This window comes from Electrophorus electricus, chromosome 4, assembly GCF_041902795.1.
Source record: "Electrophorus electricus isolate QZ-2024a chromosome 4, ASM4190279v1, whole genome shotgun sequence".
In the NCBI taxonomy this organism is placed as follows: domain Eukaryota; kingdom Metazoa; phylum Chordata; class Actinopteri; order Gymnotiformes; family Gymnotidae; genus Electrophorus; species Electrophorus electricus.
In genome coordinates this window covers 30,120,001-30,145,324 of record NC_137500.1, presented here as the reverse complement: position 1 = coordinate 30,145,324, position 25,324 = coordinate 30,120,001, and the positions used below count along the sequence as shown (strand labels likewise).

The window sequence follows — 25,324 nt, the reverse complement described above, 5'->3', positions numbered from 1 at the left end:
TTTTAGTTTTAATGGAAGATTTTAGGCATTTCATGTGATATCACACATTACACATATTACACATGTAATACACCTTTTCCAGCTTGTTTTGTAATTTTTTTGCCTCCAGAAAACGTACTAATGAATTGATCTACAGTCAGTTAGACTTCTGCCAAATGAGTTGTTAATCAAATGACAGTGGCCTGCTCTCCAGCTAATGCAAGAAACCCAGGGTGGGACCAAACAACCACCAGCATACTATATCAGGTCCGTGCCTGGAATTTTTAACTGCCTGTTTCTCTTAAGTTCTAGAAGAGTCTCCCTCCCTTCCTTCCTGGCCCTGTAAAATGGTCAGGTTTAGGTGGGGTTTTGTGGTTGCTGCTGCTGTTTATAGCACAGCTGAATCACCTTAGGTCTGTTGGCAGGAATCAACAAAACAAGTGATGAAACCAAGACAGTCTTGCAGAAGGCATGGGTTTCATTTATTAGCATCACATTGTTGTTTTTCTTTTTGCGTTCTTTACAGGGCGGAGCCTCCGCTATCTGTAGTTCCAACGCTGTATTTGGTAGTGTAAACTGCAGTAACATCTTCCTGACAGAAGCAGACAGTTTGGCTTCTAACACACGTACTCGCCTCAGCACTGCGATGGGTCCCAGTCCGTCAGGGCACTGGGACGGCACCGATACGCAGAGTTCCCTGCAGAGCGCAGATGCCAGTAGAATTGGGCAATGATATGCGCGTGCAGTCCTCTACCAGCATATCTGTTAATGTGTATGAAAAGCATAGGAACTAACCAGCATGACCTGCATCGCAACAAAACAGTCCTTCCACAGCGGCAAACTCCCATAACTGAACCAGTCTGATAACCGTTCTTTCCTCCGCGTTAGTAGAGGTTAATGTTGCAGCTGCTGATGGAGTGAAAGTGCTGCACAGGAAGAGAAAAGCTTTGCGGATTAAGGGGGCTCTGGGTGAACCCGTGTGACTCCGCTGCTTGGAGTTGGAGCCCTGCTGCTCAGCTAGCCTCTGTGCTGCTAAGCACCGCTTTGACTGGGAGCGTCCTTGACATGTGGAATGAATGCAGTCAGTCTGGTCTTGTGTTCAAAGGCTTCGAACTGGCATTTTAACATTATTACTGCAGTCGCAAACAGGCTAACTTTGTTATTATTACAATAAGTAGATGTGACCCTGCATAAATATTTAAATATACAGTTGATTCTACAGAAAATCCAGCGCAAAGCCCAAACCATCATTGATTTAAAACACTTGTGGTTCAAGTAGACATCATTTGACTTTAAAGGGATATTGGTAACTTTACATCACTGTGGTATGTTTCTTTATTTATTGGAAAGTCTATAAAGATACCTGCAAGTGTCATCTAAAAAACAAACACTAGAAAGACACCTGTGCTTGTATTACCATTCGTTAAGGGCACTGGCTTCTTATGGTCCCGTTTCTAGGCATTTCAGCTAGTCTCCTGGTATATACCTGGCAGTCTATATACCTGGCAGTCTATGCAGCAAGTACCATTGTAAGGTGGCATAAGTTCCTGTTAACATGTTAATGGCCTCTGAGACTTGCATATTGGAACTGCAGCAGAAGAGGTTCCCCCACTGATGAAAAGCTCAGCTCAAGGCTCACTGCAAAACACCAAATCAGGAGGTTGACTTAAGCTGCTGATTCAATACTGTTTTATGAGATTATTACCTCATAGTGGCGCAGGGCGGATTCTGTATCTAATGGCTTTTCTGACTCTGGAGTTCCTCTGCACACGAGTGGCAGTGTAGTCCTTTCTTAAGGGACTTTAGTCAGGGATTTGATTCCAAATCCCAGCACTCATGTGGTGCCTGTGGAACAAAGCTCATGCTTGGAAATGTGATGTCATGTGATTACAGCAGCATCGTTAGCAAACCTCCTTGCTCAATTACTACAAACCCACAGCTCCAGTGCTAATGCTCCCTAACACCGCTGCAATGCGCGTGTGTGCAAGCTTGCGTGCGTGCGTATGCATATGTGTGTGTGCGCACATGTCTACTCTGATCAAAGAGCCTAAATAAGGCCTGCGTCTAGTGTCCATGAGAGCAGTCAAATTTTGGCCTCTGGACGTTTCCTCTGGATATGACGTCATACTGAAAACAAAAGGGAGGACGCACAGAGGCATACTGGTGCTTTGATCTCAATTTGTTTTGTTTGTTTTCCTTTTTTTTTTTCTTTTTTTTTTTGGTCACATACTGATTCAGTTCATTTTCTGCTTTACTGAAAGCTGACCAAGCCAGTCTATCTCCACAGTGCAATTTGCACAGACAGATGTATGAAGTACTTGTTTACAAAAAGGTGTCCAAACCACATTTTTTCCTGCAGTCACATGTTGCGCTATGTTTACACCTCCAGCAGCCCCCATCCAGCAGGCCTAGTGTCTCTCCTTGAGGCTGGGAAAGCCATGCATGGAAGGGGCCCAAGGCGGCCGATCCGCCCCCGTGCCGGGACTTTACGGCACATCGCACTCAATGTAGGGGATGTCACTGTAGCGACTGTCCACCTCCACCCACTGCTGCACGGCCCGAGCCACGATTTCTTCTGACAGCCGCTGGGCGTAGTCCAGCAGCACGGGGCTGACCCGCGAGGAGACTTCCACCGAGCCCGTCTCGGCGTAGACCAGAACCGCCTTCTCGCCTCGCTCTCTCCCCGGCTTGCCGTCCACCTTCTCCACAGAGCTGGAGCTCTGGACTGCATCGCTGTACCTTGACTTGATGCATCCCATGATATAAATGATGTAGCATTGACTTGAGGGCACAGGTGGGAGGAGGGGTGGCCAAGAGATGGGAGTTGTAGTCTTTTGCCTGCCGGTGGGAAGAGGGCCACGTCGTGAAGTGCAGCCACGTGTCGTGTCTCACACGCAGACGTTCACCCAGATGGTGTGGAAAGGGTCCGGACGAGGACCCAAGAAGCACTGTTCACTCACAGATGTCTTCTGCTGTCCCTGCCAGAGGAGGAGAGTTTCAGTGATTTCTTTAAGAGATCTCTGCATGATTTAAAAGAAAAATGCAGTGGTGCTATTTGAGGTCCAGTTGTTACAAATATTACTCCGTCCTGTCTGTAGTGAATGCAGTGTTACAATTAATCAGAGCACAACATTCGCAAAATACAAGATAAGAGTAAGTACTCGTTCTGTCCAATATAGATGTATAATCCTGTTAGAAATATAAGATGTATGACTACATATTCTATATTCTACTGAAAGTATGAGCTGACTTCTCCAATGAGATAAAGTGCATCACTTCATGCTGTACTCAAACCAGTGCTGATTATAAAGACTGTCGCATGCCATTAGTTTCTGATGGACTTAAATGGTTTAGGTCTTCGTTTAATAGTCAGTCCTCTCTCAAACTACACCTGGATGTTATGTAACAAGTGCCAACAAACTATCTAGAACTGGCACGGAACATTATGTTCCTACTGAATGTACACAACTACACATTTCTATAATGCAAACACAATCTTTCTATAAGTACAGCCGCAGCACAGAGCTTGTTTCATAAACAACTAATTCTGAAACTCCGTGAACAGGTGACTGAAATTCCAAATGCTATGGCTGTTTACATGTCTAAATTCCAGCGGACATGTGTGTCCATTTTCATCGGTTGACATACAGCGGCAAGCGGCTCCAAGCGTCTAACCTAGAGCGCTCTGAACGTTGTATGGATTTACCGAGCAATGCAGATCCAAACGGCGGCTTATTTACGTCACATTCCGCGCAGCGCTGCACATTTTTAACAGGTGCGAATAGCTAAAGATTATCCGATTTGTAGAATACACACTCCCTTTCCACATGAATTAATAGTCGTTTTGCCAATTAATATAATAACTTTTTTAACGTGTGTCAGAATGAATTGCTATTTGGTCTGGCGATCATTGACAAACTGCGCGGACCTGAGCACGTGTGATAAGAGCTTCAAGGTCAGAGCAAAACCCGAATATTCCGAAATATGGAATGCTACAGGATATACACATTTTCGTGCCGTGATCAGGCCAAATATTAGCATTTTCTCCTATGAATAAAGCTGTATTAGACCAGAAGAAATGTTATTTAGGCTGCTGTAAATCTTTGAAATGACACAACCTAGAGAGTACATACCTCTTTACATAAGTGAGAGTATGTGGTATGTAAGTAGAACAACCTCCTCGCCTTATCAGTAAGCGTATTAAAGGCTGATACGTATTACAGTAAAAACAACTAATTGAATAAATACCACTATCTGGATCTTTTTATCCCGTCTCGTTTAGTTCCCCAGACAGAGTCCAAAGATATTAAGAAAGTTACTGTATGAAATCAGGTTTGATTTGAAATCGCTTCCAGTCAAACGGAGGTGGTGAGCTGAGTGCGATCAGTGTCCAAAGTTCACGTCGGTATGCTGCCATCCAAGCATCCCTTAGGTGATAACGTTTCCGTTTCGTTCCAGTGAATACATTTTGTGAGAGCTCTCACCCGCATTACAGCCCGTTGCAATCTGTATGGTGCCCCTTCGGTCGAAGACATTTGCCGTATGTTCAACGGAACCGCATCCGCGTGTGCTCTTCGCGAGTGTAGCACGCACAATTCATTTTTGCACAAATATTTGCTAGACGCAGTAAAAACTAGGTTAACGCTGCGTTCATGGCCATCGGACGTAAGTGTAGACCTTTACTGAGACAGTCCGATGTCGCCACCTGGAGGACTGATTGTGTTTCTTTCAGTGAAAAGTGATTGTGTTTTCATGATTAATGTTAATACTTTCACTAAAAAAACCTTCAGCATTACAGTTGAAATATTCAGTATTGTGTTTATTCATCTCTCCATTTCAGTGAAAGTGACTGATAGGTGTGGTTGCAACCTTTTATGACTCTTGTGCACTGCAAAACCCTTCAGTGCATGCATCTCGGGTACCGTGCATGTATAGAAGTACCTCTGGCGTTCATGTAGCGCTGCAGTTTTTGCTGTGTAGCCAAACAATAGCCTTGCCTAGTTTGACTCCTGTTTTTTTTTTACTTTCCGGGAAATAGAAGTGTAGGCTATTTTTGTTTGGTGTAGTTTTAAAACTCACTCGTTTAAAATTCACTTATATAAGCTTAGCTGTCTGTTAACTAATACTATAGGCTTAATGTGAATTTGATTTCGAAGAACGAACTTGAGGTGTTCTCAATAAGGGTTTGTGTGTGTGTGTGTGTGTGTGTGTGTGTGTGTGTGTGTGTGTGTGTGTGTGTGTGTGTGTGTGTGCGTTAGTGTGTATTGTATATTGTAAGATATTGAGAAATGGCAGATTACACATTTAAATTCATATGGTGTGGGTCGTAATCCAGGAGGTTTACAGGCCAGCACTGAATGCATAATTATTTGACCTTAGACTGCTGGTTTGAGATGTTCATTCCTATTCCCGAGAAAATGTCGCACTATTAGAACAAAGGTCAGTCACTCTCGTCTTAGTTATTTGCAAAGGTCATTTTCTTCACCTTAATAAAAAGTGACATGAAACTCCAGATCAGCGGCAAAGGACCCTTAGAGACGGTGGAGTAACTTCTTAATTTGAACAGTAGATGGCAGTCTGTCTCGTGTTATAAATGGTTGTAATACAATCATTGCAAAACAGACCTATAATCCTTTTTCATGTGTCGTGTGCAAATGCCAGCGGCACATTCACAACAAAGAGTCCCGAAAGGTAATGAAATATATTCAAAACGGGATCTGAACGACGTTTCTACACAAACGTTGGGTCAAAATAAAGTCCATAGAGCAAAATTAAGTATTTATTGCATACGGCTACGTTTTCTGAATTGAAAGTAATAATAGAAATCAGTTTATTGAAAAGAAAAAAATATTTTATATGAAGTAGTGCATCCCTCATTTGCCACTGTAGACTTATAGATATTGAGCGGTCACTAATGTATAATAAAATGTTGCACTAAATTTTCAATTTAAAACACGTGTTCTTCAAGTACTATAAGGTTTAAACAGTGAAACACTGGAGTTGTACCTCTTTAAGGTTTCAACCTGAAAAGAAGTCCTAGTCTGTCCATTAGATTTACTGTTGCTAGGCCAGCCAATCATAGAATTCGACGACAACGCCTAATACAGTGGCAGAATTTGCAGTATAAAAAGGGTTGCCGAATTTAAGCATGACATCTACCTGTCTGGTGCATGGCGCGGTTCGTTATTGCAGTAAACATCATAAATCGAAACCTGACGTAATCGGCACGCCTTAGAACATGCATTTAACGCAGTTTTTAATTTCTCTGAGTTTTGTAGTTGCATGCGGTACAATGGATCAGAGTGATATAACAGCGCACCAACAGCCCGCTACAGGCACGGTGGAGAGTGAGGCGCAGTGCTCAACATGTGAGTTCAGGCAACACAGCAAGATGATGAGGCTGCAGGCAATCAAATCACAAATTCTCAGCAAACTTCGACTCAAACAAGCTCCCAATATTAGCCGAGACGTTGTCAATCAGCTTTTACCTAAAGCACCTCCTTTGCAACAACTTCTTGACCAGTACGACGTCCTTGGTGATGACAGCAAGGATGGAATTGTTGAAGAAGATGATGATGAGCTTGCCACGACGGAAACAGTCATGGCCATGGCTAGCGAACGTAAGTGGCGTTTTAGTGGCTACCTCTTACTTATCTCGATTCAAAACTGTACCGCGCATCGGTCACGGTTACAATAGAACCAGGCATGACAGTACAGGTAACTGCAATCGTAAGGTTAGATTATTTGTGCGAAAGTCTCGCAAAAACAATTCTGTATATTGAATACCTTCAGGGAAGTATAAAATTATTCGTGCTCTCCTTATCAGCGGAAGTTTTACGCACGTTAACATAAAAGCGCGAGAGCCCTCCCAATAACAGTTTTGCTGAAACACGCTCTACTGAATGCTGTAGCCTAAGTAGACAGCAAATATATACGCTATTCGTTGCTTAAAATGTGTTAGTTTAAATAATACATGTACAACTGTTTTTGGTGTGCTTAGCTATATTAAATATCGTTAGAGTAAAAATCCTTTTTGCAAAACGACGTAATTTAAATTTCACAAGAAGCTACTAAAGCAATGTCTACAATTTACAATGTAACGCTATTTCTGGAAAATATCTAAAATTGTGGATTAAACTTTACTTGTATAATTCTCTCTCTCTATCTTTCACTCAGCTGATCCTATCGTTCAAGTAGATCGAAAACCGAAGTGTTGTTTTTTCTCCTTCACGTCGAAGATCCAAGCAAACCGCATTGTAAAGGCGCAGCTCTGGGTCCATTTGCGACCCGCAGAAGAGGCCACCACCGTATTCTTACAGATATCGCGATTGATCCCTGTTACAGACGGAAGAAGACACGTAAGAATAAGATCTTTGAAGATTGACGTAAACGCAGGGGTCAAATCTTGGCAAAGCATTGACGTGAAGCAGGTGCTTGCGGTTTGGCTAAGGCAGCCAGAGACGAATAGGGGAATCGAGATTAACGCTTACGACGCTAACGGAAACGACCTGGCCGTCACCACCGCAGAAGCCGGCGAAGAGGGACTGGTAAGTTGCTTTAGTTTCCCCCACATATAATTCGAATTTATAATAAATAAACGTATTGGCGATGTGGACGCAGTCTCAGCAGTTCGACTTTTTAAGGTGGAATGGTGAACATACACCATAAGTAGAAAGTTTATTCAACTGTAAAGAGTTATGTCAGTTTCATAAGTAGCTGTAATATGTCGGCCAGGGAACGAATGTAATATGAATTTTTATTTGTCATATATGTCGTTGGTGTGCTGCTGCTTAGACGATTCAAGGATAACAAAATAATTTATATAATTTATAGTCTACCTACACTTCCCATCTTAGTGCTCTTTTGAACAGGTAGACTGGGACATATTATCTTAGATTTTCTGTGAGCTGTTCTTTTTGAAGTGATCAAACCACATTTTCACAGAATCACATCATAATCCTTTTTTTAACCACAGCTTCCCTTCATGGAGGTCAAAATCTCAGAGGGTCCCAAGCGAACCAGGCGAGAGTCGGGACTGGACTGCGATGAGAAATCATTTGAGTCTCGCTGCTGCCGCTACCCCCTCACAGTTGACTTTGAAGACTTCGGCTGGGACTGGATTATTGCTCCAAAACGATACAAGGCCAACTACTGCTCCGGAGAGTGTGACTACATGCACCTCCAGAAGTACCCACACACTCATCTAGTGAACAAGGCCAACCCACGGGGCACCGCTGGTCCTTGCTGCACACCCACCAAGATGTCACCCATTAACATGCTCTACTTCAATGGGAAAGAGCAGATTATCTATGGCAAGATCCCCTCCATGGTGGTGGACCGGTGTGGCTGCTCGTGAGGGCGCGCCCGGTCAGAACTCCGTACGTCTTGCCCTCCTCCGATCCCGGACAGCTCACCACAAAACCCGTTAAACCATTATCAGTGCTTTCCGCGATACACTGTGCAATAGAACCAGAATAGCGGCGAGGATGCTCACCTGTTCACTGAGCACTGCTTCACTTTCACTGACTTTCATTCATTTCTCTTTACACTAAGTCTGTATCTTGGCCACAGAGGTCAAAGGTCGTATGGATGTACCGAAGGAATGTCATGCTGGATGGACTTGGGAGTGGACATTGACTTAAATTGCTGCATTGCTGCAAAAGATTTCATCTTTTATACATTGTGCATTTTCTCTCAGAACCATCACCAAATCACACATTTAGAACAAATAGACACACACGTGACACAAATCTTTTATTATACAAACACGCTCCTCAATATCCATTTAGTTCCTATCTTGCTACAACAGCTGTGTGACAATAACAGTGGGCTTGTTTAAGTATTGTATCCAAGAGCAACAGAGAAGGACTCAAGGACATTTAAAAAAAAACAACAACAAAAAAAACAAGAAGAAGCTTGAAAACCTGAACACCTGTATGAAGACTTAGGCAATCTGACTCAAGCCTTCCTGTACAAGAAACACAGAACACACTGCAAGGTCTGATCTCATTGTTAAGTTTAGCTCTTTCCATTAGTCATCTGCATGAACTGCCCTATAGACTTGAACTATGATTGAAAATCAGCATTACTGGACAGGAGGACTTGAACCAGTGGCACTTTGAATGCAGTCTGCACATTGAAATGTGTTAAAGACAGAGAGCTATTGAAAATATGTATGAATGTTAATATCATGTTACTTACTCTGTCTTCAAATCATACAGTTTGCACTATGGCAGACCAATAGAAATAATTGGTTGCTAAAAATGTTGTAAAAACTGATTTTGATATGTTTGCTAATTGCATTGTATACATGCCATTGTTTCCATTAACAGTTGCCTTTTTTTAACCTCTGTTAGTTTGTGTATAAGATAACACATTAGCAAGAAGTGTACAATATCAAATCTGTGTATCTGTTAAAACAAATAAAGGTGCTTGCTTTATATGTTTTAGCTGTATCATTTCACAATAAAAGCTTAAAGGTATTTTCAAGAATGCAAAGAGAGTGCAAAAAGTGTATGTTTATGTTATGTCTTATTCAGAAATCATCCAGAACATCTGAATGTGTTTAGAGCCCAACTGTGAGGAAGACAGCTCATGCTTATAGGCCATTGACATTAAAGTTGCTTTTTCACAATCAATTTTTGGCCAAGAAAAAAAAGTTTCTGAGCAAGCAGCGTTTTCACAGCTGAGGTCTATTAGATTGTGCTCAGACTGTACAAAGACACTGGATCCTTTTTAGAATGGAACCTGTATATTTGGATCAACAATGTTTTTCTGTGGTTTTTTTGTTTGTTTGTTTTTTTTTTTATCCCAGCTCTCAATCAAACACAGGCACCCACCCCCCTTTACTGGAGTGGGACCCGATGTTATGTAAGTTCATCTTAACAAAGACAGAAAATGTCAGTCATTAAACCTAATCAGAATGACCAACAAATACTTTTAAGGACATGGAGTCAAAGATCCAGCACATTACTGTTTTGACAGCCTGGCTAATTGGAAAAGGTCCTCACTTCCGGCCAGAAGAGGGCGAACTGAGAACTGCCCCCATCCGCTTCCTTTCCTGCTGTGATCTGGACAGCTGCCATGGCTACCTGGTGGGACATGCACATAAGAGGACAGAGGCCTGTGGGAGAATAAAGGTTCTAGAGCAGTAACATTGCTGTCCCCATTTCTGCCCACATACATATGATGTCATTTATAGTTCTCTTGTTGAAACTTTCAGACCACATGCAGAGCATATACTAGTTTGGTGAGTATCATATGCTCCACAGTTTTATGCACAAGAGCACAAAATCTGGAAAAACGGTGAAATCTGGTGCAAATGGAATGTTTTGAATTTATTTATTTATTCATCTAATTTAGTTGCGGCTAATTCTGAGTTTAGGCTGATACTCTGTCATTACTACATCTACATCTACATTGTAAAACTTTAAATTGTAGGCCTCAGAATCTTGAGTTACATGTTATTCCAAAATAGAATATATCATGACTATAAGATATACATCGTGCCTTAGACGTATGCTGAGGCAGAATTTGCTGCTAACCCTGTGCAGAAGTCTTATTGGCCGACACACCCCATGACAGACTCCACTGTCCTGCTGCTGGTGATTCCTGCTCCTGGTGTTTCATTCAGATTTTGGGATTAGGATTAATTCCAGTGCTAGGTTACATCCTTGTACATCCCTGTGTTTTAATCCCCCATAACTCCAGATCCACGATAAAATCCATATACAATACCTAGTAATATTCACATATCTTAAGAAGGAGTTCTGAATCCTGGTCAGGGCTCTGCCTACTTCTGTGATTTCCTTGCTCTAACACATGATTCATTCTTGCAGGCATTCATCTGGCCTTTTAGGTGCAGAGCATGCAGCATCTTAAAATTGTACAGTGCACAGCGTATAAAGCACAGACTTAAAACCTACTGATTCAGAGTCCCTTCCTTCCCCTGAACACAGCAGGGCCCAACAGCATGGACCATGTCCAGCAACAGAATGATTGATGTGTTTTCTTGTGCACCTGACTTTCCTTGCTCCCACTCGTGTCACTAAACAAGTGGGCGTGATAAACAGGAACAGCAGTGACTCGGCCGAGTGCCGTTACACTGGTCACGCGGGAAGAGCCGGCTGTGTCCTGGATAAAGCCGGGCAGCCTCCGGTACGTTCCCCAGGCCGACCGGTGCGGAAGCAGGCGTGAGAAAATGGGAAGGCCGTGCTCCCCCTCCGAGGCCCAGGACTCTCTGCGGGGGGAATGCATAGCTCATCTCGGTATCCAGGATTCCCCGTATCCGCACTGTCTCTTGGGGAGGTGGGAATGGCGGGGGGGCACCACGGAGAAGTAGTGAAGGGCCTGAAGCCAGCTGTGTACAGACATCTGCAGCTTCACACCAGCACTTGCATACTCCAAGAAGACAGCTGTGGAATCATTTGCTCTAATGAGTTAAAAATATGGCACATCCTTAAAGAATACAGTTCGATATAGACGGTGAGGTGTAAGACATGCACTTCACTCTCTGGATGTTGTACCTGCGATGCTGCTGTTGCAACTTGAATAAAGCAATAGATGCATATGGTTTTACATGCTGCAGTTAAAGTAACGTGGCAGGAGGAATGCACAACATACAATCATTTAATATAAAAGAAACCAAATGAAAAAATTGTTTTGTTTTTTGTTTGTTTTTTTATTGCAAACCATATTTCAAAAGGGAAATTAAAATTTCAGCCAGAAGCAGGTACTTTGCGGTACTTTTGCTATGCTGTCTAAGCACAGAAATAACATAGCTTTCGCAATGTAGTAATCACCTCACCTACCATGTGGGATGTGATTTAAGAGGCAGGTAAATTTCTGTAGTAGTAAGTCCAGTCAGATCCAAAGCAAGCAATGAAAAGCAATGAAAAGGCGTGAGCTTGGAGCCAGAGGACACAGAAGAACAACTGCTGATGGCTGGCTGTCAGTACTCCTGATAGATTTATCCAGTACGTCCACACCTGACCCTGCCTCCAAGAGCACTTGCTTTTTCACTTAGTTGAGAAATCAGTGACCCCCTCCCCCTCCCCAATCTATATTGACCCTTGTGGAACCCGCACTTGATGAATTGCATCGTAAAGGTTCCAGATGTTTGTGGCTGGGGACAGCAAGGTGTCCTGGTTTAGTGATATGTAACTCGATGTCGCGTTAGGGCTGGAATGAGTCATTCAGAAACGTTTTGTCCATAAGTTTAAGTTCATTTACAAGGCTGGTTAATGACTGAAGTGGAAAAGGTCCACAGCAATAAACCACAAGCGTCCCATTGGGCCAGTGACTGACAGTGACGGAGGATAGATGCTCCTCGGAGGAGAGGGAGAGATGTCTGGATCATTTGGAAAAACGGAAACCTGTCCCCACCTGTGTCATCACTATGCCTGTCAGACATCTGGATACTTAGGAATGCAAAGTGTCTTGTCATATGGAGAAGCTGTTTTTGTAGTTTTATAGGAAATTATAATGAATAATCAAGGCAATTAAATACATTTTTAAAAGTAAACCTATGCAGGTTATCTCCAGAAACACACAAAAAACTTTATTTTTCAGATGTGAAAAAAATTATTAATTTAAGTACTGGAACCAGATGACTGATTTATGTTTATTTAAATGTGTGTAGATTATTTTAAGAGTTTCTGTAGATTCTAAAAAAATAGGTCTAAAAAGATTCCCACGGATAGCCTTCAACCTGACCTTAAAAGCACATGTTAGGGTTAGCATGTCCTTGAATGAATGTCTTGAGGATCTGGCTGTTATTGTGGTAACTGTTCTCGGTGCTTAACTTGATACCCATGTCCTGCCCCTTTCAAGCTGATCTGGGATTTGACTAGTTTCAAGATGACATTACAGCCTAGCCAGTCATGTCGACGAGGTTCAGTGCTCTCGTATCCAAAACAGGCAGGACTAACTTTGATGCCTATGAGTTCAATCTAAAGATGGTTGTCAGATTTAAAGCTAATGGGAGACCACATTAATTGAGAAATAAATCCTTGTGGAGACAGTTATTCGGAGGAATAAGTTTACATGGATATCAGATAGGGCCCATTGGGGCTATTATATTTGCTGGTCAGAGGTTTAGCTGACACAGCCAAACAGGGCTGGTGCACCACCAATGACCCACAAACCACATGTAGTATTTAATATCACTTCTACCATGCACTGATTCATTTGAAAATATTGAAATCCAATATTTCATTCAAATACAACAATGTGCTTGATCTCTGTGAGCTCAAAGTGATTTCTTTTGCCCATTTGGCAGTTATTCTTCTTCTTGAATAATTATTTATCTTACCATGCTGAAGAAAAGGTATAATCCTGCTTTTAGCACATAAATCTAGTGCTAATAAAGTCTCCAAAGAAAGCATGTGAACCGTAGTGAATTTATATACAGCAGACACTGCCAAGCTGCTTGGCTCTTAGACAGAGAGCAGTATGGTGTGTGACATGGAACAGACAGTCTATAGCAGCAGCTGGACACATATGCGTTCACTTTGTCAGGACTTTGCTACAGTCCTTAACTGTACCAAAAAGTACAGTTTACCACAAGTTAAAATTCAAGAGGAAATAGGTCATTGTAATGTTTTTGGGAACAAGGCAGCATTTTCTTTGAAATCCAGCAAACAGAAACACTGCCACATGCGCAGACCCATGTCAACCACGGCTGTTAGCTTTGTGTATTTCACCTCTCCAAGTAATGTGGGCCAAAATCCTTTTTCATCACAAACCTCATCAAAGGCACCTTGGCAGTATGGTTAATGCACATGGTAGCCTTAAAATGAAAAACCCTTCATACAGTCTGCCATACAGACTAATCTCTACAGCTGCATGGACATCTGTGCTGAGAGCTCCAGGGGCTCATGCCTCTCTGTCCCATACTGGACGAGGATTCTGGCGGCATCCCTGTCTGTGGCAGGCATTCCTCTGGGTGCCGAGTCACCCTGAAGCATTTATATATATATATATGTATATATTTATTTTTATTTTTATTATTAGTTTTTTTTTAAATGAATAGAAAGAGAGAAAGATTAAAATTTGTAGTGAATTATACCTGGAATCTTCTCCACATACATACATTTTACTTTCTACATTTTTTTAAGTATCATAAAGTCATGCTCTAATGATTTTTACATAATCCGAAACTGACCACATATTCCTCCAGTTAAGGACCATGGCGAATCTTATTATCCAAAGGGAATGCAACTGTATAGCTCATCCTATGATAATATTATAGTTAGCACAGTGAAAGGTCAAACCACAGCACATGTCTAAGCTTTCATGGCCCCACGCTGGAGCTTGAACACTTGCTCTCACATAGCTGGGGGTGGGGGGGGGACAGGATCTGTCCTGGGGTGGAGGGAGGGAGTGAGAAAGGCAATCAGCTTGGGAGGGGTGCCCATGTGGTGAGTAGAGACCTCATTTCTCCCTGAGCCTTCAATTAAATTGCAGGGTATGTATACGCTAGGCATTCTGAGAACAGCCAAGACAGCTGAATGGAGGTATAGGTGCTGCACTGGGCACCAAGGGAATATCAAGGTGATTAGCTGGGATTAGCGGATGATGAGCTTCTGAGCATGTGACCACTTGGTTAAAAAGGTCACACTGGATTTATTTTACCAGCTGTCACTCAAATGTCTTAACATTTAACTTATTTTATTGGTTTGTTCTGAAGTGTATGATAATGTGGACAAAAGTTAGAATGTTGAATTGACTCGGGCTGGATGCATAAACTTTTCTTCAATTGAAAATGCATAAACATAAGGATTTTAGTGACACAAAATTGAAAACTTTATATTGACATTTATTACTGATATCTAACAGGCTTGCGGTATTCATTTTCACAGGGCTCGGGATTGGTTGTTTACTGCATGAATAGCAAAAGCTCTGGCAGCATGCACAGTAACTACTAATTTGATACACTTATAAAGTCTAAAATAAAATTAAATATATAACATCAATCTTCTCTGTGTTATTTCACATTCAGTGTTAAGAAATGAAAAGGGGCATAGGATGAAACCCAGAACCACGCCTCTGTGTGTGTGAGTGTGTGTGTGTGTGTGTGTGTGTGTGTGTGTGTGTGTGTGTGTGTGTGTGTGTGTGTGTGTGTGTGTGTGGTTTCCACAACTCATCAATTGCTGCTTAATTATTATCCCTGCGGGATCTAGAATAAACAAATCCAAGTTTTGTTATCTGCTTGAGAGCTAGACTTCCAGAAACAACCATTACCAAAGTTCTATATTTAGAAAATGTTCTAGTGAAATCAGTACTGAATCCTACACTGCTGGAAAAGGGTACCTAGATTTGTCATTTAGAGATAAACTCACTGAGATGAGCCCTTGGTGCAACATATTCTTGGTGGTATTATGCAATAATGTTGCACCTGTATATCTCAAATTAATATACAATTAATAAGATGTACTATGATAAGATGATTACTTTTGCATTTCTAACACATACAGCAGTCATTTATATATTTATCAAGCTAAACTTGTAGAAATCAGGCAACATATAGAAATTTAGATACAGAATTCCATGGTTACATCAACAATGAAGTTCCCGTGGTGTTGAAAGCATCAAAAGTTGAGGCTGCTCTGTATCTGAGCTTTTCTTTCAGCTGGTAATTGAAAGTCCCTCGCTGGGGCTGTGCACTTGATAAACCACAGAGCCTGGCTTATTTTGTTTTATGGGTCCCCAGTACCAGCTTTTGAGATGCACATTGAAGTTGCTGATTTCAATGGAAAGTGGATTTACAGCCATACTGTGTTAAAGGGTAAGCACCACCTAATGGAACTCCCTGAAGATCTCACATTATCTTAGCTACTGCAAAAATGTATTTGTGAATTTAAATAAAAACATGTTCATTTCTTGAAAATGAAGGAAAAATCTGATGTAGCTCCAAAAATTCCATACTTGCCGAGTGACGTCACTGGTGGTCAACAGTAAACAATTGCATGATCAGACACCAATATGAATGGCTTGGAATTTTCCAATGCTGGTTCTTCAGATTCCAAAGATATTTTTGAATTTGTTGAAGATGACGAATCTCCAGTGACAATGGGTGTGGCTGTATATCACAATAGTGAAATTCAACCTTTTAGATTTGAGCCAGAGATAGAAGATGCAGCCGAGAGCAATGAACAGCCTGACTCAGTATATTATGTATAGCAGGGGCATTTGATTAGCTACTGGTTATATTTCTCATTTTACTAGCTTGTCATGTATCTAACTAACTAGTTAGTAGTGCTCCCTTTTTATAATAACCGATGTATTAGCTAAGCTAGATAATGAATTTGCTTTAGTGGCCTAATAAACGGTTTTGGAAGGATTGTCATATGCATCTAGCCTTAAAATGTATGCATTATCATTACCTTGTCTTCTGAGTGGCTAATGTTAGCTCCTGTAAACTAAAATGGGCAAAGTAATTGCATTTACACTGTTTACTTCGATTCACACAGAGGCTATAAAATGTCTCTTTAGTTTCTTTGCATGGCCATATTGTTGGAAAAGAAGTTGTCAAGATCCAGTAGTCATGTGAGCCTGGCTTTCCACATCCCATAGATGAAGTAAAACACTACAGATAATGGAGAAAGCAGGTGGTCCTTTCCAATATGCCCTTTTAAAGTTGACAAACCTTGTACATTTTTTGGATGTTTTGGGATCTTTGTGCACAGGGGTCAGGACTACTTTGAATTATTGCAGCCAAAGACAACACACCTTTGTCATTTTGCATTGCCAACAATTCAACTTCCATTGTTGTCCACCGTCTATGTCACACAGATGATGTTTGTGACAGATTTTGAAGACAGCATGCAAGGCAAAACAATTTTTTAGGCCATATTTTTTAGGCCGTAAAAAAAAAATGTTTTCTAACGATCAACAATCACAAGTTACAAACAGCTTTCGCTGTATTTATGTTTCACACTTTCATATCAGCTGGTGCTTAGCCTTTAAATTTGGTGTTTCACTGGCATTTTCTGAGGGGTCATTGATTTATGCTTTTCGTTTTTGTTTTCTCGGACATCAACAAATCAAATTTGTGCTAGGTGCTTAACCTTTCCTCAAAGGTATGGTGGTTGAATAAGTGCTATTTTAAAAAGTGCCATTTTTCAAAATGGAATTATTCAAAGTGAAGGAGGACTATGGGACTGCATTCCATATGAGAAGCTTGCCAGATCATCACATCAAAACTCCCACTTCAACATGAGCCTGCTGGAGCAAGTGTGCTTAGCAACCTCGAGGGGCATGTGGGACACGTCCAAGTAACCTAGCAAGGAGAGGGCTGCTCCTGTATACCTGCCAGGTGTTTAAATAATGAGTGTTTGGCAGGTGCCATCTTATGCTGTATTCCATCCAGACTGTGTAAGGTACATTTGTACTACAATTTTGTACAATAAGGTAAATTTGTACTACACTAGTGAACAGATGAATGACAGAGTTTGGAGAGGAAACAGCTCTCTAATTCTGAGAGCCAAGATAACCTGTTCATGCAGGCCGCCTGTAGTTGAAAATTAGAAACATATAAATCGTTTATTATGTTATTCATAACACTGCATATCATACAAGAAAATCAGTACAATTGTGTTATGTTGCATAGGAAATAGATCATAACTGAGCTCAAAGTCTTACTGCATCTTCACTCCAAATTTCTTTTATCATCCATGTTCTCATATGTACATGCAATTTATTCCAGTGTAAATCTAGTCACTTTGAACATTGGCTTTGAGAAATAAGAACTTCCTCTCACAAGAAAAATACATTTCATATTGTCATAATTCCAGTACCAAAAATACTGTATATTCATTTCCTTATTTTAATACCACAGTGAAATTAATGTTCATAATGGAGAACATGATGCAGGAAAAATATGTATTTAGGAACAAAACATTTAGAGGACACACCACTTAAGGCAACAGTCAAATGAAAATAGACAAAGTAAATAGTAACGAGTGTAATTGGAAAATTCTTCATATGCAAAACACAAAATGATCAAGTGCTGGACTTAATTTTGAGAGTTTCCTGCTCTGTTTCAGGAACATCAACCAGGTCATAAAAAAATGGACGTCCATGAAGACACACCTGCTGCTTCTCTTCTAGCTCTTGGTTCATTCGAAACAATATATTGTTGACATCCTCTCTGGACAAGCTGAAGGGCAGCTGTCTGGCCAGCCTCACAGCCTCGCCCTTAGCAAGAGAGAGAGAGAGAGAGAGAGAGAGAGAGAGAGAGAGAGAGCGCGAGCGTGAGAGAGAGAGCGAGAAAAACCAGATCAGAGGTTACCTGAAACAGTCCCGTACACCATAAGATACCAACTCAATGTTTTGAAAACACTGTAAGATCAGTTTGTGTGTTTTTGCGCATTGCTGGCAAAAACCACCACTTTACCATTTCCGATCCATTTTACAGTCAGGGAGACATTTCCTCACCTCGAGGTAGTTTGCAGCTTTCAGCGGTCTGCACTGCTGAACTGCCTTCGCCCCACTGTCCTTCACGGCCGTAAGAATCTCCCTCAGGTCTGTGATGCCGTAGAAAGGCATGCAGTCAGCCATACCTGTCACTTCAACACACCTCCCCGTAGGTGGGAAACCTGGCCAAAGAAAGCACAGAGTGAGGATTAATATACTCCAGATACAACCTTCTCCAGGAAAGAATAATAAATAAATATTTTGATTTACACTCTGGTCAGAGACCAAGTTAAATGGGCAGGGCACCAAATGAAGCACTAAATGACTATTACAATGTCTCCGCTGACTGGAAAGAATCACAAATGTGGAAGAGGTTTTCAGCAGATGATTTAGAGATGATTTCTTTCCCCAGAAGGTCACAATGTAGATATCTGTGCTAGCATAAATGCATGGAAAGGATATCAAGGAACATAACCCCAATTTCTTCTTCTGACATACTTTTAGCACATTCACTCTGGCTAAAATGGCAAAGTTTAGGCTGTAAGAGGGATATCCATCCAATGCAAAGCAAAAGCTAATATATACTTAGCTAAAGTATAACAATTAGATAATAACTGCAGCTAGCAAACTCATAAAAGAAAAATACAGGATTCTCACAGTCTGTTATAAAACCATTTTGAAAGGCGGAATAATCTGATGTAGAGCCTATGGAGGGGGTTGGCTGGGTTCTCAGAATCCCCCTCATGCGAAAAGGGCAGACTCCACTGTGGTGGACACCCACTGACATGGGCACAGGCTTTGGCAACCTGCCAGTGTAAACCAAACCGACCCATACCAGCACCAAGGCAGCACACATTGTCCACGGCTCACAGTCATTCTATAACCACGAGGCAAAAGAAAAGGTCAGGTGGACCAAGAATGGGGGAGGGCTAATTCTGTGGTGAGAGGGATGGCAACTCAAAGCTTTGCACAAAAAAAGGGGCACAAAAAATCTTGGCTTAGTTATGTGATCAAATGTCAGAATATGCAATGGCATAATTTGTTACTAGAAATCATGAGCTTCCCATAGCAGGCATTAGGAAACAGTACAACACATTACAAACATGAAACATCACATTTCTATTCTTTTTAGGCTGACAAACCAAAGTAATTATACTTGTTTAAATTTTTATTTGTATTTGCAATGTTTCAATCTAAAGGCCATCAGGAACCTTCAAATGTTTGGTAAGGTTGTTACTGATGCATCTATCCGCAAAATAAATGTATACTTTATATTTCTGTTGCATTTGATTAGAATATCAAGTAAAAAAAAAAAAAAAAAAAAAACACACACTTCAGCCAGAACAAGACCACTGAACATTTCTTCTCTAAACCAAACCCGACACAGCAACTCTGTCAGAAATAATTGACCATAATCCTGTTATTCAAGCCAAGTTTGACATTTAAATTATTTGTGAACTATGGCAATAATGATGCCCAATGGGCACAATCTTTGTTGAATCAAATAAGGCAGGCCTGGAGACCTTTAAACAGATTGACCTTAGAAATAATGAAGGCCCATTTGCTGGAGCGGAGTGAAGTACTGCCATATTCCCTGAAACCCAAGCATGGCGTGACAGAGTGAGTCGGGGCAGTGTTGAATAAACCCACACATTTTAATGGCTATCCAGCAATCCTCTTTTTGCTCCTAGGAAAAGAGGCCTAAATCATGAATGAATCCGCCTTTGGGACTTGGGAGTTCCTTTTTTTTTTTTAACAAGCTCACATTGTTAAATGTGCCTACACTGAGCCATGGAGGAAAAAGTAAATGCTGACTGTGCACTTTCCATATGAACAATTTATTCTAAAGGTGACCTCACCGCAAGCGTCATTAAGGGTTACCCAAAGCAGCTTATCCTACATAACTGGCACAGTAACTCATTTAAAAAAAAAATTTAAAAGAAAAAAAAAAAAAAAAAAAAGATTTCAGTCAAAATTTTCATTGCAATTTAGATTCCAGTAATAGCAGGTCATTTCCCCATTGGAAAACAGCACCGCCAAGCACCAACAACAAGTCGCACAGCAATGTACAATGTACAATAGTACATTGAGTTCTCGTGTAGATGGGTCCTTTTCTGAGGCAAAGCAACCTATGAAAATGTGGTCTTCTGTGGTTTTGGGCTCCTCTGTTCACTCACTGCACATGGCACAGCTGGTTAGCAGTTAGCCTTTTTTCTGAGCATGAAATGTATGCATCTCATATACATGAAATGTAGAATCTAGAAAACCTCAGAGATCTTGGAAATACATTTCAAGTTTGATTGAAATGATCGTGGCTTAGGCCTTATGCCTAGGTGTAATCTCACTCAACTATGCTCTTTGATTTTCTTTTCATTTTCCTCAACAGAAACATTAAAACTTTACATATCACCACATTGTTATTGACACAAACAAGAATGAACCAAAAACATGCTTAGAACAAATAATAATCAATGAGCTACTTCTGTTGTGCAGCACAGAACAGTCTAATATAGACTAAACCTGCTAACTAAAGAAAAAAACTAGTACATTGATGCACTAGTCTTTACAATTATGCTTATTTTGTTCATTTGTTTTTAACAGTCATGTTTTCTTACATTTTTAACTACCATTTAACAGTGATTTAAATATTCTATTTCATAGTCTATAAATGGTTACCTGGAGTAAGTCTGATTTGAAATCCATTGGCCACCAGTCTGGGATCAGTGAACTGGACCTCACCGCTGACAGAAGGACTGCCCTTTTCCATACTCATAAGGACATCCATGTACTCGGCACCACCGAGGACACTGAGTAAGAAAACACACAAAGATCAGGGAATACAGTAAAGGAATGTGGACAAGACAACAACAAAACAGTGCACACGTACACACGTGTGTGTGTGTGTGTGTATATATATATATATATATATATATATATATATATATATATATAATATCCCATGCAATATTTTTGTTCTTAGAACCTAACCACTGTCATTAGGTGATAAAATGAAGGGATACACTACCCATCTGTTAACTGTATAGGAGTCTGTAGGCTGGCCACTGGAAGTATATTATTCTCCAAAAGTCTCTTAAACAGCAAGGCCTCCTCCACCCAAAATGGATTTAACAACATGAGCTTTCTACCACATAAAACTGCCCAGGCACAGTGAGAAGCCAAGCGGTTTACAAGCCTGAGACCCCTGGAGCTCGGGCCAGCCGGGCCATTGTGCTGGGGTGCGCGCCTGAGGGCATCGATGCTGAACGGGAGAGGTCGGCACAACTTGGCTGGGGGCTCCCTGCGCTCTTGCTGAGAGGAGAAGAGGCGGTCCAGGATCTGCTGATTGGAGAGGGGGGCCTTGCGTTTCAGACCCTGGGGCCTGCTCGTTGAGGGCCGCTCGTCAGCCCATCCAGGGGCGTCGGTCACTGCCGCCTGCTTCTTCTTCAGGTTATAAGACTCCATAGATTTCTGGGCCTTCTCCTCATACCTGAGGCACAATACAGCAAGAGTTGGACTTTCCAGTCAAACAGACAGGCATTGGAAACAGCTTTTGCTTATGGTAGAGGAATATCAGATTTTACACATTATCTCTGCCATGTGGTTGTTTCTAGAGGGTTTTTGTGCATTATACATTTATGGTCATGGTGATTACAAGTCAGATAAATTTAAAATCACTCAAATGTATAAAACTGATTAAGAACAAAAAGAAATTCTTAATGATCAGTTGTCCTTTTTGTCTTTTTTGTTTTAAAGCCTTTATTCAAAGTTCACATACTGATTGTTCAGGTCTCAAAATCATACCTGAATAGACTTAATCACATGCACTAACATACAATAATCACATCCAAAGTAATGTGCCATATGCTTGCAGACTTCCTATCATCAAAACCACAATAAATTTATGAACCATTTATGTGCAAACTAAAAACTAACTGTTGCAAAGAGGTCAGAAGTTGTAACTAATTAAAAATTCTCAATGTACATAAGAAACCTTGATTTAAATTCCTTTTCTGAAACTAAGTGGCTCCCAGGGACATGCTTTAAATCACTGCACAGAAAACATTACAGAAACTGCCAAAATAAAAAACATCTGCTACCTGTGAGCGAATGGGGAGAGAGAGTGTGTAAGAGAAAGACGGAGACGGAGACAGAGACAGAGACAGAGTGTCACTAAAGAGAAAACCCAAGGGCTGTTCAACCATGCAGCCTTGCCCTTACACTGGAAGAGACTCCACAGCAGCTGTGCCACTATGTGAAATTTGCTACTAGACTGGGCATCACATCAGAAGCATTGTATGGTGAATAATAGCATATATGGCCCTGCAACATAAATGTAAGTATTCATATAGTTTTCAAAACTACCGTCTATAAAGGCCTAAAGCTAAATACAACTATATAATACTACAGCTATGTGTGTAAAATTCCAATATGAAAATAAGCACAAGTACAAATGATATCAGCTTTGGAAACAGTAACCAAGAGTTCCTGAACTAATGTTTTTGATGATGACAAATAGTTTCTACTTCTATTCTAGTAATATGAAAGAGTGAGTCTGCCTCAATAAAAGGAGCTTCAGGATTTATTTATTTTTTTTAATTGCTGTTACAAGGAATATAAAAGACAGACCAGTCACTTTCAAGCCATTCACTGCAATTTCTTGTCTAAAAACCTTTAGACAGGAGGCTATGACACCATAGCAACCACCAAAATTCCAAAATTTGAGTTATGATTTTGATGTTAATGAAACTCAACATGCGTCATACAGTGTCAGGCTTCATGGGGTTTAAAAGGAGCAGTATGCAAGCCATGACCATCATCATCAGAAAGTGACGAATGTAGCGTTTACCATGTTCTTTAATATGTTTAACAGGTTGTAAGACTTGTTGTAAGACTTGTGCATGCAGTAAAGCCTAATTTTATAATGAATTTGGGGATAAACTCAAGCACACTACTTACAAAATGAATCTTATAGGTGGTATGGTATTCTATGAAACTATGCACTATATTTATATCATTATATGAACTATATTTTAAACTATAAAATATGTTCTTTCTGCATTTGAAGAATGGGAATTCAGATTGGAGAATACTGCTCAGGAGCGCTAAATGTCCACAACTGTGATAATCATATAGATTGCATAACTGAATTGCATAATAATAACCAATATAATATACCATTAATACAGAATACAGGGATAGTAGATAGAAAAAAGCAGATACAGGGGTAGCAGAGAGAACACTTGGAAAATGAAGTTCTGTCCTTTTAATTCCAACCCCCTCCTGTGGATGCACATGTGGGAGTAAATCCTTCTGGGCAATGATCTTTGTATTTCTAGCCCGGAATTCCTAACAAGGATCAAACGCACATACACATCACAATAAGCATTCGATGCTCCCTTGGTGTGGGTACTTTGGAACAGAACCAAGTTTGTACAGAGTGGCTGAAAGAGCCAGGTTGTTGTTGTTTTTAAGCCAGTGACCAGTGGCAACCCAAAGGTAACATATGTGGGTGTTTGTGTGTGTGTGTGTGTGGGGGGGTTCTTAAGCCAAGAAGCCTTGCACCCCTGGACCACATTCATGGTAATAATCTTAAATCCCCTCACACAGCAGGCCCATATGTGATGCACCCATGAAACATGACTTCATGTAAAGGTGTTTCTTAGAAGTGGCACAGTAGCAGGAAAGTACGCCAAGCACCAGCTCAGGTGCCATTCGTAACGAAGAAAGCTGAACTAACATTTCCACACACCCTTCAATTTTCACAAATACCACTACAAGTGCTGACATTTTCCATCCATTCAGTTGCACTAAAGAGGCATGCAATAAGATTAATACTTTATTTGATTTACTCAGTTATATTTATTAATATTTTTAGCTGAGAACAGTAATGGTCTTGTCTGTAAGGCTGGTTTGTTCATTCAGTTAGAGAGTAATTTGAGGAATACCAAAATCCAAATGATTTTAAAAGTTTATGTTTACTTTTACTGGTCTGTAAAATATCAGAAAATTTTTGTCCATGGCACCAATCTTTAGTTGTCACAAAAAGAAAAACAAATGCAAGCTATCCAAAAAGACTTAATAACTAGTGTTAGAATTTGTTGTACTCAAGTACACATAAAAAAGGCAAATAATTAACAGCATAAAATGATCCCTTTTAATAGATTGCACAACCATAACCTTGCTGGAATCTGTGGTGTTTAAAAAAAAAAAAAAAGGACTATGGCATTCTTTGGAATCTCAAATACCTTTTTTAGTACGGAAAATAGTATTGACCATCGAACTGAATAATCAAATGCAGTTGTCTGGAAAAAACAAACAATTCACATGAACCACTCATCCTTTGGATAGCAACATGAACACATGAATACGTCAAGCAGACTTTCCATGCCATATTTTATACCTGCAAGTGGCAGGTCTGCCCCTCTGCTTTTTTCCCCTAAACCAAGAGAGTGAATCACAACAAGTGGAAACTGCTGCTTCGGCAGTGAGATCTGGAAACTTACTTCTTTCTTTCTTCCTCCCCGAGGCATTCCCATCGTTCTTTCACAGCCGAAGTGACATCCTGCAGACTGGCTCGTGGGTTCTCCAGGAGGATGGATGACCTGGTGTCCCGTTCAAACAGGGTGAGGGCAGACAACGGCTGACGCACGGCGCGGTTGCCGAGCAGGTCGTAGGCCGTCGGCTCGGCCATCTTGGCTGTTATGATGTTTGAGGGTCTCTTGGGCGGGCTGCTGCTCTTGGGTTCCAGCATGGCTGCATCGTCTCCCCGTAACTCAGGTGTATGGAGCTTGACAGGCTCGAGGCACCGTCCTGTAGCAGGGTCTCTGAGAGCCGTGCCCGCGGACCACCTCTCGGGCGATATCTCATCCCCTTGGGCCAGCGCGCTGTCCTTTTTCGAGCTACGTTCTTGGTCAGTGGTAGAGTTTAA

At 41.0% G+C, this 25,324-nt stretch overlaps 3 protein-coding genes across 6 annotated transcripts in view; 1 reads left to right on the top strand and 2 right to left on the bottom strand.

Moving 5' to 3' along the window:
- Positions 1–444: 444 nt before the first annotated feature.
- akap19 (A-kinase anchoring protein 19) lies at positions 445–4,664 on the bottom strand. 3 transcript variants are annotated; one of them, XM_081713204.1, is made up of 2 exons: positions 4,113–4,664; positions 445–2,957 (listed from the first exon to the last, which is right to left on the bottom strand). In XM_081713204.1, the coding sequence occupies exon 2, from the start codon at positions 2,736–2,738 to the stop codon at positions 2,466–2,468; it is 273 nt and encodes a 90-aa protein (XP_081569330.1). In that variant the 5' UTR covers positions 2,739–2,957; positions 4,113–4,664; the 3' UTR covers positions 445–2,465. The 3 variants fall into 3 exon arrangements, with proteins under 3 accessions (XP_081569330.1, XP_081569331.1, XP_026872248.2); XM_081713205.1 differs by having other exon boundaries at positions 4,228–4,664; XM_027016447.3 differs by having other exon boundaries at positions 4,464–4,664.
- Positions 4,665–6,028: 1,364 nt separating this feature from the next.
- Positions 6,029–9,421, top strand: mstnb (myostatin b). The gene is made up of 3 exons (XM_027016456.3): positions 6,029–6,599; positions 7,156–7,526; positions 7,955–9,421. The coding sequence occupies exons 1-3, from the start codon at positions 6,218–6,220 to the stop codon at positions 8,333–8,335; spliced, it is 1,134 nt and encodes a 377-aa protein (XP_026872257.1). The 5' UTR covers positions 6,029–6,217; the 3' UTR covers positions 8,336–9,421.
- An 8,083-nt stretch (positions 9,422–17,504) lies between these two features.
- The window catches only part of pms1 (PMS1 homolog 1, mismatch repair system component), a 20,298-nt gene continuing 12,478 nt past the window's right edge, over positions 17,505–25,324 (bottom strand). For both annotated transcript variants that reach the window (XM_027016454.3, XM_081713202.1), the window contains 5 exons: positions 24,900–25,324; positions 21,422–21,883; positions 21,073–21,203; positions 18,418–18,578; positions 17,505–18,177 (listed from right to left, as the gene is read on the bottom strand). The exon at positions 24,900–25,324 is cut by the window's right edge and continues 384 nt beyond it. In XM_027016454.3, the coding sequence (XP_026872255.3) occupies positions 17,983–18,177; positions 18,418–18,578; positions 21,073–21,203; positions 21,422–21,883; positions 24,900–25,324 (1,374 nt within the window). In that variant the 3' untranslated portion in view covers positions 17,505–17,982. The remainder of the gene's footprint in view (positions 18,178–18,417; positions 18,579–21,072; positions 21,204–21,421; positions 21,884–24,899) is intronic.

Coding starts and splice junctions, on each gene's coding strand:
- akap19 (XM_081713204.1), bottom strand. CDS start 2,738: ATGGGATGCATCAAGTCAAGGTACAGCGATGCAGTCCAGAGCTCCAGC.
- mstnb (XM_027016456.3), top strand. CDS start 6,218: ATGCATTTAACGCAGTTTTTAATTTCTCTGAGTTTTGTAGTTGCATGC. Junction 6,600..7,155: donor CATGGCCATGGCTAGCGAAC/GTAAGTGGCGTT, acceptor TCTTTCACTCAG/CTGATCCTATCGTTCAAGTA. Junction 7,527..7,954: donor AAGCCGGCGAAGAGGGACTG/GTAAGTTGCTTT, acceptor TTTTAACCACAG/CTTCCCTTCATGGAGGTCAA.